Source organism: Trichoderma evansii, assembly GCF_050947405.1.
Source record: "Trichoderma evansii strain SZMC 28006 chromosome Unknown GGI43scaffold_8, whole genome shotgun sequence".
Classification (NCBI taxonomy): Eukaryota; Fungi; Ascomycota; class Sordariomycetes; order Hypocreales; family Hypocreaceae; genus Trichoderma; species Trichoderma evansii.
In genome coordinates, this window is record NW_028145198.1 from 930,197 (window position 1) to 943,085 (window position 12,889).

The window sequence follows — 12,889 nt, forward strand, 5'->3', positions numbered from 1 at the left end:
AAAAAGAAATGCCCACTATCAGAGTCGAACTGATCACCTTGTCATGTCAAGTGTTTACTAGTGACACGCTATACCGCTTAGCCAAGCGGGCAAGAGCTGTTATTGAAAGACAGCGAGTCATTGTAGTATATACACAGTTAGCAGATACACAGAGAAATAATTGTGGGGTTTCAAAGACTCCAGGTCAATTAACAAGTCATCTACATATTAGTTCCTGTTGGTCTACCGTCTCTTTGGCGCATAGTCGAATCATGTGATGCAAGTTGAAATACAGCAACCACTATGCTCACATTCCTTATTAAGAGCAGCATTGACATTTGGTGCGACTGAGATGGCATAAGTACCAGGACAAAACTGGGACGGCGTAATTGCTCCTTCTTTGGTCAGATAGTCTGTCGGGGCTATCCACCAAAGTTGGGTTTATAAATCCGTAACACAACGTAAAAGCCCGCGGCACAAATAACCAAGGCACAAGAGCTACGGCTGCGCCACCATTGGCCGAGGAAATGTTCTGACCGACCTTTTTGACTCATCTGTTTCATATTAACCACACACCTTTGTGACAAGTGAGATGAATCCACTTCTATAAAAAGGGCAAGCCTCTAAGAGTTATATAAGCTCTCATATGTCGGCAGTTGTTTTATGTACTAATCATAGACAACAACCCCACAAGAAGTAACATCGTTATTGAACTAAATTTCAAAAGAGCCGATTAATTGGCCATGCTCGCAAGATGTTGCTCAATTTCTCAAGTGAAGATGGGCCGATTCAGCGATAGCAGTAGTTTCGGGAGATTGCACGCATTGAGATGGGCTGATGTTGTAGCTTTTGTATCAGTGACTTCAGGTACAAAAACAATTACCGCGGAGAATTAGCGAATATATAATTATTACTAGCAGTCCTACAGGAACCTAATAGACCAATTATCCGACTTGGTGTGAGACACGATTTACCGGGCGCCTGGTTCAAGATCTAAGCGAGGTGTTTATTAGGTCAATGCTTATGTTATGCGCTTATAATTAAGTTATATTAAGCCTATGACTTGTGAGAACTCGTAACTACAACTCAATTGGCGACGCTGAGAACAATATCAGATCTTGAATGCCTCGCCTATGCCTCGCCTAAGTCGAGAGTGGACACTCGGCACTACCCGTACTGGAACTGGGCCGGCGGTCTCCGTTTTGAAGCAGCCCGTTTCTTAAAGTTAATAACGGTACAAAGTATAGCAACCTCTCATATCTCGCTTGTGTCTGCAATTTCCTTGCACTTTCCTCATACGCCTTCTTGCTTCTTCCCCCGCCTTGCAATACACGTATGTATGTGCTGCTTAGTGCGTAGTGCACGCCGCATACCGCATGCTGCATAGGTGCTGCATGCTGCTGTTGTTCGTTGGCAGCGGTTCACTGCACGCCGTTGTCCATTTAAGACCCATGGATGCCCCTCGGACGCCCATCAAGAAAATTTAGCGCATGCGCGGCTGAGCTCGGAGTTTTGTGTAGCGCCGACGCAGGGACCAACAGCCCGAGATCCAGGCCTCTAGCGGGCTAAATAGCCTGAAGAAGCACATGGCAGTGGCAATTGACAGCAGCCCTATCCTGTAAATCTCTAAGCAAACGTGCTGGCCGTTACAAATGCTTTGGTAGGATTTTTTTCTCCTCGGGTTAGGAAAGCGCCAGGCAGTAAAATTTGCTGTATCATGGCGCTCACGCCTGCAAAATGGCTCGTTCCCTCGCTTAGCTCGCGGTTTATCTCAATCGCCATGGCGTTTCTACATTTCCATGATCAAACTCTCCTACAGCCTCTTCCTCAATCTCTCCTGTCTTGAGCAATCAGGTAGCCACAGTGATTGCAGTACTTGCGCATGTACATGTAATTTCAGCTCGCGAAGGATTTTTCATAAAGGCGGCTATATGACGTGATCGCCCTATCAAGCTACCTATCTACCTATCTATTTTGGGATTTTTTCCAACTTCAATCCGAAAAATTGCTCTTCACTCTGCCTCTACCAGCATCTGAGATCAAACAGGGTGGGCTAGAAAGGGAAGAAGTCAAGGAAGGAAAAACTTCTCGCGGCATCCCGCGATAGGCGCGCAGGCATGGAGCCTTTTCCAAAGGTGCAAGATGGCATCTCCATCTCCGACAGTGGTCAAGTCGTTCCCTTTCGCTCAGTGTACAAACACCTGCATCACACATGGGCACGCACATTCTCCTGCGTTGCAGAGGTCTACGTCCAGCCCGAATCCTTGGTTGAAATCGAAAAGATCGTCAATCTCGCTCACAAATGTCGCAAGCGCATAGTGACGGTTGGGTGTGGACACTCGCCCTCCAACATCACCTGCACTTCCAACTGGTTGGTCAATCTGGACAAGTATAACAAAATCCTCTCCGTGGATGACAAAAGCGGCGTTGTGGTGATGCAGAGCGGCATTCGCTTATACACCCTGTGCGAGGAACTCGAGCGGCATGGCCTGGCTATGCCAAACTTGGGCAGCATCAACCAGCAGTCAATTGCCGGCGCCATCTCAACAGGGACACACGGCAGCAGTGTCCGCCACGGCCTCATGTCTGAAGACGTTCTCGCTCTCAAAATCACTCTTGCCAACGGAACTACTGAGCACTGCTCCAGGGACATAAATCCTGATCTGTTTCAAGCTGCACTATTGTCTCTCGGCTCACTTGGCATCATCTCGGAAGTCACTTTTCGAGCCGTCCCGGCCTTTACCCTCAGGTGGAAGCAGACCATTGATGCAGATGTAAAAGTGTTCAACTCCTGGCCAAACGAATTGTGGACTCAGAGTGAGTTTGTCCGGGTCTGGTGGTTTCCTTACACCCGCCGGGCGGTAGTTTGGCAAGCCGAGAAGACCGACGAGGGTCACTATGACCCTCCGGTGAGCTATTATGATGGGTCCCTGGGCTACTACATCTATCACAATCTGCTTTACGTCGCCCAGTTTGTGCCTCGCGTGCTACCTTGGGTTGAGTGGTTCGTATTTGGCATGCAATACGGTTTTGCAAACGGATCCACCACGTCAGCGGTCCAACCAAGCCGTAAGGCCTTGTTGATGAACTGTTTATATTCACAGTTTGTCAACGAGTGGGCTATTCCTCTCCACAAGGGCCCCGAGGCACTCCGAAGGCTTAGCTCATGGCTCAACCAACTCACCCCCAGTGACCCAGACTATGTGCCACACAACATCCCCTTCTCAGCCGAAGGTCTCTATGTTCATGCGCCGGTTGAGGTTCGGGTCAGCGACACGACACTCACTTCAAACTCCCGGCCGTTCCTTGACCCAACTGTCAAGGATGGACCAACATTATACCTCAACGCCACTCTATACCGCCCTTACTTGCGTGACCCCCCATGTAGGGAACGTTACTACCAAGCGTTTGAATGGCTAATGAAGGACATGGGCGGCAAGCCGCACTGGGCCAAAAATTTCGAAACCTATCGTCCCGAAATCGAACTCATGTATGGCAGCGACCTCGATAAGTTCAGGAATGTCCGAGATGCCGTCGACCCACAAGGAATGTTTCTCGGGCCCTGGCATAGAGACCGTATCCTTGCAGAGAATGCTCAATATGAGCTTGAAGAGTTTGAAGTTCGGAGGACAAAATCCGTCAATGGCGGAATTACAGTCTTTGGTCAAGTTTAGGCAGGGTTAGGATTGTTTACAATGAGTATCTCACAATGCAGCAGAGATGCTCAGCAAAAGTGTTTATCAGGTATATCAGTATTATAGACATGGAAAGCAAGTTTTCATTAGGCTATTATGTACATATGATAGGCTATAATGTACATATGATTGCAAGGCCAACCTGGCGTCTCTCTTACGTACATATAGTATGCAACAGAGCAGGCCTAGAACAAAAGACTATTCGAATTACTTATACGGAGTACTATACGAGATAACCCTGGCATCATTCCCACTATTATTCCGTACTGCTATGATATGGGCCAAGGGTTGGCAGGAAACTTCAAGGTACCCAGGCAGCTGACCAATCTCGCTGCAGATTCAGTAAATTCCATATCTAGTCTAGAAAGCGAATGCGAGTGCGGTATATTATGAACGCACCAATCTTATTTCTACGTTCAAAACGCTCGGTGAGGAAAGAAGAGAGAATGGGGAGGTCATAGCAAGAAAAAGAGGGGTGTTGGTTTACGGAAAACATGAAGATTCCATCCTAGCGCTGATCAGGATCAGCGCTCTCTCCATGGGGAGCCTTGGCAAGCTCAAGGTTACTCAGCTGGCCTCTGTAGGTACACCATGGCAAATGAGCGTCGATTGGAACATGCTTATCACCTACCAGGAACGCGCAAGGGTGTGGCACTACCATTTTCTCTTCTCGGCAGGAAATGCTATATCAGGCCGCACATTGCTGCCCTTGGCGTATAGGTAAGAATTACCATTACCACTGCTAATAATAAACACGTTATACCCGCTTCGTATAAAGCCAATTATGGAGTATGGAGTATTGTTCGGCTATGTATCCTTTTTTTGGTTAATTCAAAATGCCCACGTAATTGTGATTATAGATGTGGTATTAGGAAAAAAAAAAAAATTTGCATGCCCCCCCCCCCCCCTCGTCTTACCGTATACAGAATACGCGATATCTGGGCTGGGGCCCTTTGTTGCTGAGTACTACCGCTTACTACGAAGTATATCCTACCTAACTACTATTTCGCTGCGAGCCAGCGTTTCGCGCCGCTTCATTGCTTTGCATATGCAGCATTTATAATACGGAATACCTACTACTTCGGGAATTGCAGAAAATTTTCGTCTTTGTCTCTTGTTATATCCGGAATCGGTTCCGTCAAGTCGGCGGCTCATGCATCCGATGGGACGGACATGAACGGCAAAACGCCTTTTTATTTTGGCTTGTTTGCTTTTCTTTTTTTTTTGGGGAGAGGGGGGAGGAAGAGAAAAGAGGAGCTGATGGGTTCGAGGTTTAGCCAATCAGGTAACTGGAAAACCACACTTTGTTGATTACATTTTCTACATTCGTACATAGGTTAAAGCAAAAAGCACAAGTCATAATGAGAGCGAGAGAGATATATACTTAAACACTCCTATTGGTGCGGGACACAAAAACTGACTCGGAGAAAACGATGCGAAGCAGAGTAAAGCAGAAAACTGTCAGGTATTGCAGCGCGAGAAGGAGAGTACAAGTAAAACACGACTAATGTTGAGTCATTGGGGGCTAAACGGCTTCTCTCTCTGTTTCTTTTTTTATTCCTCTTCCTTGTGGTTGGTAACAGTTTCAAATTTGTCTAGGTCTCTATATTCCGTGTTCGGGAGCTGTACCCTAATACCTAGTGGCTATGAGACGTAGCAGATTGGGGGCTTACTACAGATGAGCCAACCCTGACGTGGTATGCATGGCTTACAAGTAGGGCTACCTGCGATCACAGCAATGTAAAACGTGCGCTGTGATACACCACAAAAGATCCCCACGACGAATACAATTATGCTGCTGATGACTTGGCAGCGCCCTCTTTTGGTGGCAAAGCTTTCTCAGGAAAGGGTTATTGCACCCTCCCACCAGTATGCTCTGCAAGTAGTGTACACTCCCATCCCCTTTCGGGTCGTTTCCCTTTCGTCTTTTCATTTTGCCGCCTATCATCCCTGGCGAGCGATTGCCGGCGTGTACAGAGCTGGCTAGAGGGGGAGAGATGGCGTAAAACTTGACTATAGTCCATTCTTACACATAGCAGACTACGGAATCGGAACTTCTCCGAACTAGGCTCTCTTTGGAAAAAGGATTCTCTCCTTTACCAGACTTCTGAGAGGCAAAGTTATCCTGGTGATCTATGGTGTGCTCCTTATGTGGCCCTGATGTCCTGAAATAGGGCATACAGTTTCTCCTTTTGGCCCATGATCTCATATCTAGGTGGAAGATTTGGATTCTTCTCGGCCAGCATGGTGTAAGGCACTATTAGGAGAAGTGGTACCAAGACGATGGGCTACTAGCCCTTTGCTGGCTAACCACGTCTCGTAAAGGAACGAATCTCTATCCTTACAACCCGGTATCGCTCAGGTCCAGAACACTCAGCGAATGATCTAGAGTAGAGCTACCCCGTACTGCCTCGTGATACCCACTGCATCTATGCTTGGGGCACTGTGGAGGTTGGTAATAAAGAGACGGTACGGAGTGTTACTGGTGAGCAGTCTATCGAATCAATCTTATTAAGAGTCGGTGAGGCTTCTGTTAGCCCTGTCGAATGAAATTGCCCTGCAGCATGGCCGAGGGCTATGCGATGTGCGGGTAGTCGGGCAAAGGTGGGTAGTAGAGCTAAGTTCAAATCGTGACCGTTTTACTCCTCCGTTTTCGAGAAGATCCCACCTTGCCTCATCCCACTTCACTCATACAACATTCTCTTTGTGATCAGCACAATATTATTCAGCATCCAAGATAAAGATGGTGAAGAACGTCATCTTTACAGATCCAGGGTCAGTAGCCACACCCCCGAGAAAGAGCAACAGTCACTTCGTTTGCTTAACGAGGCCTTGTTACCTTTCCTTCGTCTTCTCCTTTTTTTCGATTAGGAAAAATATGATAGCGTATGGAGTGGTACCTACTATTATATCGCGAAAAGGCGAAATACAGCAGTAACTTTTCCTTAGGCTGATCGGGGAGTCTTACCTAAAGGCAAAAGGTAAGGCTAAAAGGAGAAAAGGCACGACATCCTGTAATATCTCACATTTTCCAGAGCGGGATGAGACATCCTAGCAGAGATGATACAACCTTGCAGCAGACTGGGAACGACGACCACAGCAGGCTCTAGCGGGTAAGGACAAGTAGAGACGGTGCTCGTACACCAATACGTACTACCGCATGCGGAGTGGGCTCCGGTACCAATCTTCCAAGCTAGAAAGACAAGCTAGACAGTAGACCTAAATCCTTTATAAGGTAAGCGGGATAGAAGTGAAGCGATAACAGCTATAAAATGAATCCATCCATGGTTAATTGAGTAGGTTATACAGAAAATTGTCTGCGAGGGATTAGCAGCGGTAAGTATATCGCTGCCTATTGCAAGTCTATTGCCATAAGATTGGGAAACAAGTGGATTAAGCAGTTTATAAGGTGTAATTATGATACAAGTAAGAACAAGCCGCGTCTCACATAATTCATATGAAGAAATGTGAGGAAAAGGAAGTGGAAGCGCATATCAGCTAGAGTGGTATAGGGCATGGGGCATTGGGCAGTTTGCAGTAAGGATGGCGCAATACAAGTGGCTATAATAGACTGAGCTGGTATCATCAACTTGCAACAGCCAAACTCTGGCCGGTGCGCCATCCTAGCCTCGAGGGAAAAGAGAAGCATACGGAACACTTTAGACGGTCCATGCCATGCCGGGGCAGGCTCTGAGATGACGCATCTGCGGGGAAATGGTCCAGAGAGGGGTGGTTTTTGCTCAACTTTTTGTTTCATGGTGCCAGACTGCGGCCTCGGGCCAATTCATACGCTCTGTTAAGCTCAATATTAGCCCAAATTGCAGCCTACACTCCATACTGCAAGTAAAACACCGGGTTTGCACGTGGGATAACACACCGGTGTATTAGTGACGATCCAACCAACCTGCTTTGGCAGTGCAGTAGGAGCACATTCATAGCCAATCAGCCATTTAGCATTGATTGAGCGCAGCTATCAAGTTGGGATGCAGTATTAACACCCGTATGGCGCAGCTGATGGCAAAGCACCACAAGGGTGGGAGCCAGGCTACTGCAGCCAGCCCAGAGCTGGGCTATAAATTGGGGTAATAATTGGTACTGTAGACAAAGAAGCGATTACACGTGCGGGGCACCATCGGCGGCGATGAACGTCTCATTGCACCCTCTGACATCCGTAACACGCCGTCTTTAAAACGCCGGGACCCTGGCCTTGACAGCAATAGCACATCCGGCTGTCACCGGGGGAAGACTCTGATGAGCGGCGGCGTGCGCTGGGCCTCTTCTTCGAAGTTCTCCCCAAAAGAGATTTCCCCATTAAAATAAGAAAAAGAGACAAAAGCGGTAATATCATTGGCAGTTTTATACGGTGTATACGGTGCCAGCAGCAGGGCAAAAGCAAGATTTCGACTTATAACGATTTCGTGTTTCACAGGAATTCTCTATGGCCGGCGATAATGGCTGGCAGCGAGGCAAACCGATGTACGTTCTGATAAAAGGGGGGTAGCAAAGTGCTGCCGAGCATCATAAGAAAAGAATTTAAGAGAACATCAACAATGGCGAAGAAGAGAAGGTGTTGAAGGAGTGCGGCAGAACTCGCAACATAGACAAGGTTCCTGCTGGACTCTCTATTTGCCCCGGCCCCCCTGCGCCGTCTAGGGCAAAACGGATATTAAAGATGATTTTTTTCTGCATCGACCTCCTCCACTCCAAGGAACGATATCCGTAGGGCAATCACCTAAGTAGCACATACTAGTAATTGGTGGAGCAGGATGCTAGGATCACCTCATCCTACAGATGGATGTGTTAGTGGAGCAGTTCGCAAAATCCCCGTTCGTCGATATTATGCAGAGCGTAGATCTAGTTTTCGGGAGAGGAAAGGAAAAATACTGCATATATAATATATACGAGCCGGTAGTAAGTGGTATAGCTGCGGCACTGAGCTTCGGCCGCCTCTGTTTGCATCGCAGACTCTGTTCAGATATTGTGGCATCGGTTATTTTATGCCCGTCTCTTGCTTCGGCTTCGGCTTCGGCTCACTCTCTCAGACATTCTCGCTCACATCATCTGCGTTGACTTCACTATTGGAATACCACCACAGTCGCACTGCTAAATAGAGAGGAGGTATGTACTCCATATTTGCAGCACTAGCTGAAGCCTTTCAAAGGCGAATGGGTGAACTAGGCCTCCACTTAGCACAATGATTCTGAATTGCGGAGTTTTGCTCTGCTTCGAGTGACCAGAGCGTATGCATGTATGTACGGAGTACACATGTACATGCATCCATGTGGTGTAAGGGCAATGGACGAAGTCGTCCTGGATTCGCTCAGCTGAGGCAAGGGACGGCTCGAGTCTTTGAGGTCGGGGCACGATATCAGGGGCTGGACCTGGTAAATGATTGCACTAAGTGGTAAGCCTTCTGTTTGGAAGTGATAGGACCTGTTTGTCGTGTGTATATTGTTCCCATCCGCTCCAACTCTCCTTCGGGATATACCCTGAAGGTATTCCCCGAAAGCCCTGTAAACAATGCTTGCGACATCATGGAGTAGTTTCGTAATAGTAGAAGCGATGCTAGTAGTCGTATCGGCCCCGTTGGCCGGCGCAAGCCATCTGTCGTAGTGGTAACAGCAGCCGCAGGGATTTTTGCTGGGCAGCAGTTGTTTAGAGGCGTTTAAAATTAGCTTAAGACTGGCCTCCAAGGTCGTCCAGCTTGGTGGGAAACGTCATGCCAGGTGGCTTGCCTTAGTGCTCTCGCTTTGACAGGGGCCCGCCGACACTTGCGGAAAAAGGTTGCCGGTGAAAAAGTTTCAGGTTTGCAACAACTGCAGCTCTGCTAGCAAGTGGAGGTGCTAGCAACGCGGTGCCATGCAGGCACTCTGTGGCAGCAAAAATCTTAACGGGCAAGACAGCATTAGTTTGTCGCTTGTCGCGCGATGCAACCCCAGGAGGGGAGACTCTAGGAGGCACGATAACCTTGCGACAAGAGGTTCGCGGCCGATCTTGGAGGATGCCTGAGCTGTGTGTAATTCCGAGAGGTACTCGACCTGGGGGAGATAAAGGTAGGCGGCAAGTGGGTATTAATAGTCCGGGGAAGGAGCAGACGAAACAGCCTTATCTGTCAGTCAGATTGCTAGATTGCTGTACTGGACAGGCAAGTACACGACTCGGCAAGCGTCCCAGAAGGAATTTAGCCTGCCCAAACCCTAAATGAGTAGCCAGGTCTTGCCATGCACGGCGTATGCTTGGCTTTTACTCGCCTGGCGCCGTATCTTACGGAGCGCAAGGGCTGTTTTTAGGTTTTTGCTTTGCTGGACTTGGCTTGTGCGCCACTCTGTACGGAGTAGTTGCTGTCGTATCTCAATGCCCTGGTTATCAACTCCTATTGCAACCTTACACCCAAAACAAAAACCGACACCAGCCCTAAGCCACCCTTTGTAGCATCAAGATATCCCGACATACTAACCTACCTAGGTGTCTTGGAACTTGTCTTTTTTTCCCCAGAGAGCAACGTCAAGAGAAGCATAACCGTATCTAATATAGCGTATCTACCTGCTCGCAACTGCATTGGTTACTTCGTACTGCCAGCATTGATCCCAAATTCGGCCGCTGCTTGCTAAGCGTCTGGCTTCGTGGGTCCAGCAGTGTAATACTGCGGTTTTCATGTCGGCGAATTGCGCCAGTTGGAGCCGCTAGGGGATCTACTGCCTACTAATGCCACAGACACCCAGTAAGTTGCTCGTGGCTGGCCAGTAGCTATTGCAAGGAACACCTTGATAAGCATTACCTAGAGCTTGAAGTAGAAATACTATTACAACATTGTTGCACCTATAAGGGGGGAAAAGCCGTTGCCTGGAGGCCACGTTGTGGCATCACATCTCCAGCTATCAGCTGGGCCCTCAGACGACGGGTATTTGACGTGAGCCAGGATAGACCGACAAAGATGGACCGACTGTAAGGCAAAGCCACTATTTTAGTTGCGTTGCATCTCAGCCCATTGGCTGATGACTAACTTGAGAGACGTCCACTGGTGGTTATAGGGGCAAACGTGCGTTAAATGGACTACTACGTAGGCGCATACATACTTGCGTTATCACGCGGGATGACAATCTCACCGTGATCCACAGACCAGAAAAGCTATTTGGAGGATTGTGAAGATGTTTCGGGTCTCGCTAAGCGCAGCCGTCTACAGCTGGCAAGGATGGAGAATCAAGGTGACAGTGGTGTAGAGATCACCTCTGCTGTTCAAGCTTAATACGTTATTAGTAGGTACTTTGCATCTGCATCCTGCCGACATCAGCACGCATATTTGCCAACATCAGCACGCATATCGAAATCCGTGTTCGCAAAACGACTATAAACGCCGACGGCAACTATAGTCCTAAAATTGTGTTCCTACCTTGTCTCTTAGGTTGTGGTTTGAGTTCTGTCTGGCATTCTTTGTGTGTTGCGGAGCAGACGGACTCTTCGGATCCTAGACAATCGAAACCTATCGAAACTACGGAACCGCCGCCTCTGTCCACTTCAGCCCTCGCCTTCCTCGGAGAGAGATATTCTGAGAATTCTAGCGGTCATCATCTAGCTATCTTCATCTAGTGGCTACGGCCAGCCACTCGGGGACGATGCCATAGCGTCCTCGCTCCTCGCAAAACAATCAGCTGGAGCAACGTGCAGCCCGGTCACGATACAGATTCTTGGCGTAGCGTGGCGTGGCGTGGCTTGATGCTATCCGCCAACCTTGACCTGGCACCTTTCAAGCGCTCTCGGTGTGTCTGGATGAGAAACGGGTTTCGCGGAGTGGCTGGCTGTTGCATCAGCCCCTCCAGCGGCCCCGATACGCAACTGGATGGGCAACTGGATGGGCAACTGCTCTTGGGGGCCTCAGCCGGTTCGGATATGGTTGCGGCAATATTTACCCGGGCATACGAATTATCTGCATGTTAGCTGCTGCTAAGTTGCGAAGTGACGAAGTGACGAAGAAGAGTTTTCACTTGGTGATAATCCCCCCCGCGTCATGCAGCTGCCCAAGCCCAAGCCCGGAGTTGCATGCCAGATAGTTAAGCCCCCTCTTCCCGTCTCCCTGTATCATGCTTCCGTTCGTTGGCTCTTGCATAGCTTGAACGTCATGGAATGCCCTCTTTCCCTCTCGCAATCTCTTTCTATATATATATATATGTGTGTATGTAAATATGTATGCAATAAATATGTATACAACACCTCTGTATGAGCCATCTGTATATGAAGGGTTTTATGGAGTAGTGATATCCACCAGAGCCTGCTAGAGAATGTGTATACTGTATACGAATTGGGCTACTGCCCAGGTATGAGTATGCATGTATGCCAGTAGTGCTTTGCCCTTGACGATGCTCTACCCCTCCTCGCCAAGATTGGAGCTTCCGCCGGCCTGCAGGGCTTTATCTCTTCCAACTGTCAACTGCAGTGGCCCCAAAATCAGGGCAGATGCGAGAGGGCGCGCCCAGTGCTGGGACAGATCCATGGCCTCGGGACGACCGTTTTCGTCGGTGCTGTGCGGCCGTCCAGAGTACTGCTACTTGAGCATCCCATCGGTGCCAGGGCCGTTTTCGCCCCCATAATTAGGCGCCAGCCTGGGGTACCACGGCGACGTCGTATTGGCAGAAGAGGCGTCTAGCGGCGCCTGCGGCCCCATATGCCCTCTGCAGCTACTGTGAACAGGGTTTCAAAGGCCTTTGCTCAACCATGGACCTAACAAATGCCCTACTGTTACCGAGTACATGTATGGGTACGGCACGGCGAGCACATGTATGGAGTGCGCATGCGAAATCGCATGGCGCCGCAGCATCCAGCCCACGGCGTCTGACGGCATAGGCGAGAGCCTGCTGCAAGTAACCCCCGTGGCGGCGTATATGGAGCTGGTTGATTCGGGATGTCGTCGTAGGCATAGTCAGCAATCCGTGCTCGAGTACTCGTACCTCTAGCACGAGTACCCAAGGTAGCTTCCGTGCTGTATGTGCTAGCAGATTAGCAGATTGGCTGCTGGAGGGCTGCCCCCGGCGCAAGGCTCCAGGCTGCTGAACTTTGCGGCCGCTCCGCTGAACCCTGCCCGAGCTGCCAAGCTCGTGGCTGCACGAAGCACCAACGGAAGGGTGCTGGGCCAGAGTACCCGAGCACCGATCCCCGAGTACAGGTACGCCGCGCCGCAACGCTGGGTACAGCGCCGTCCCTGCAGGCCCGGGCAGGCCAGG

The 12,889-nt window shown here is 49.3% G+C and overlaps 1 protein-coding gene and 1 non-coding gene across 2 annotated transcripts; one reads left to right on the forward strand and one right to left on the reverse strand.

Annotated features, from left to right (window-relative positions):
- Positions 1-9: 9 nt before the first annotated feature.
- On the reverse strand, positions 10-91 carry GGI43DRAFT_t96. The gene has a single exon. It is a non-coding gene; the product is annotated as a tRNA-Thr (tRNA).
- A 1,838-nt stretch (positions 92-1,929) lies between these two features.
- On the forward strand, positions 1,930-3,933 carry GGI43DRAFT_364321 (D-arabinono-1,4-lactone oxidase-domain-containing protein). Its single transcript, XM_083202428.1, has one exon. It carries the CDS (start codon positions 2,097-2,099, stop codon positions 3,651-3,653), a length of 1,557 nt encoding a protein of 518 aa, XP_083061360.1. The 5' UTR covers positions 1,930-2,096; the 3' UTR covers positions 3,654-3,933.
- Positions 3,934-12,889: the final 8,956 nt, after the last annotated feature.

Coding starts and splice junctions, on each gene's coding strand:
- GGI43DRAFT_364321 (XM_083202428.1), top strand. CDS start 2,097: ATGGAGCCTTTTCCAAAGGTGCAAGATGGCATCTCCATCTCCGACAGT.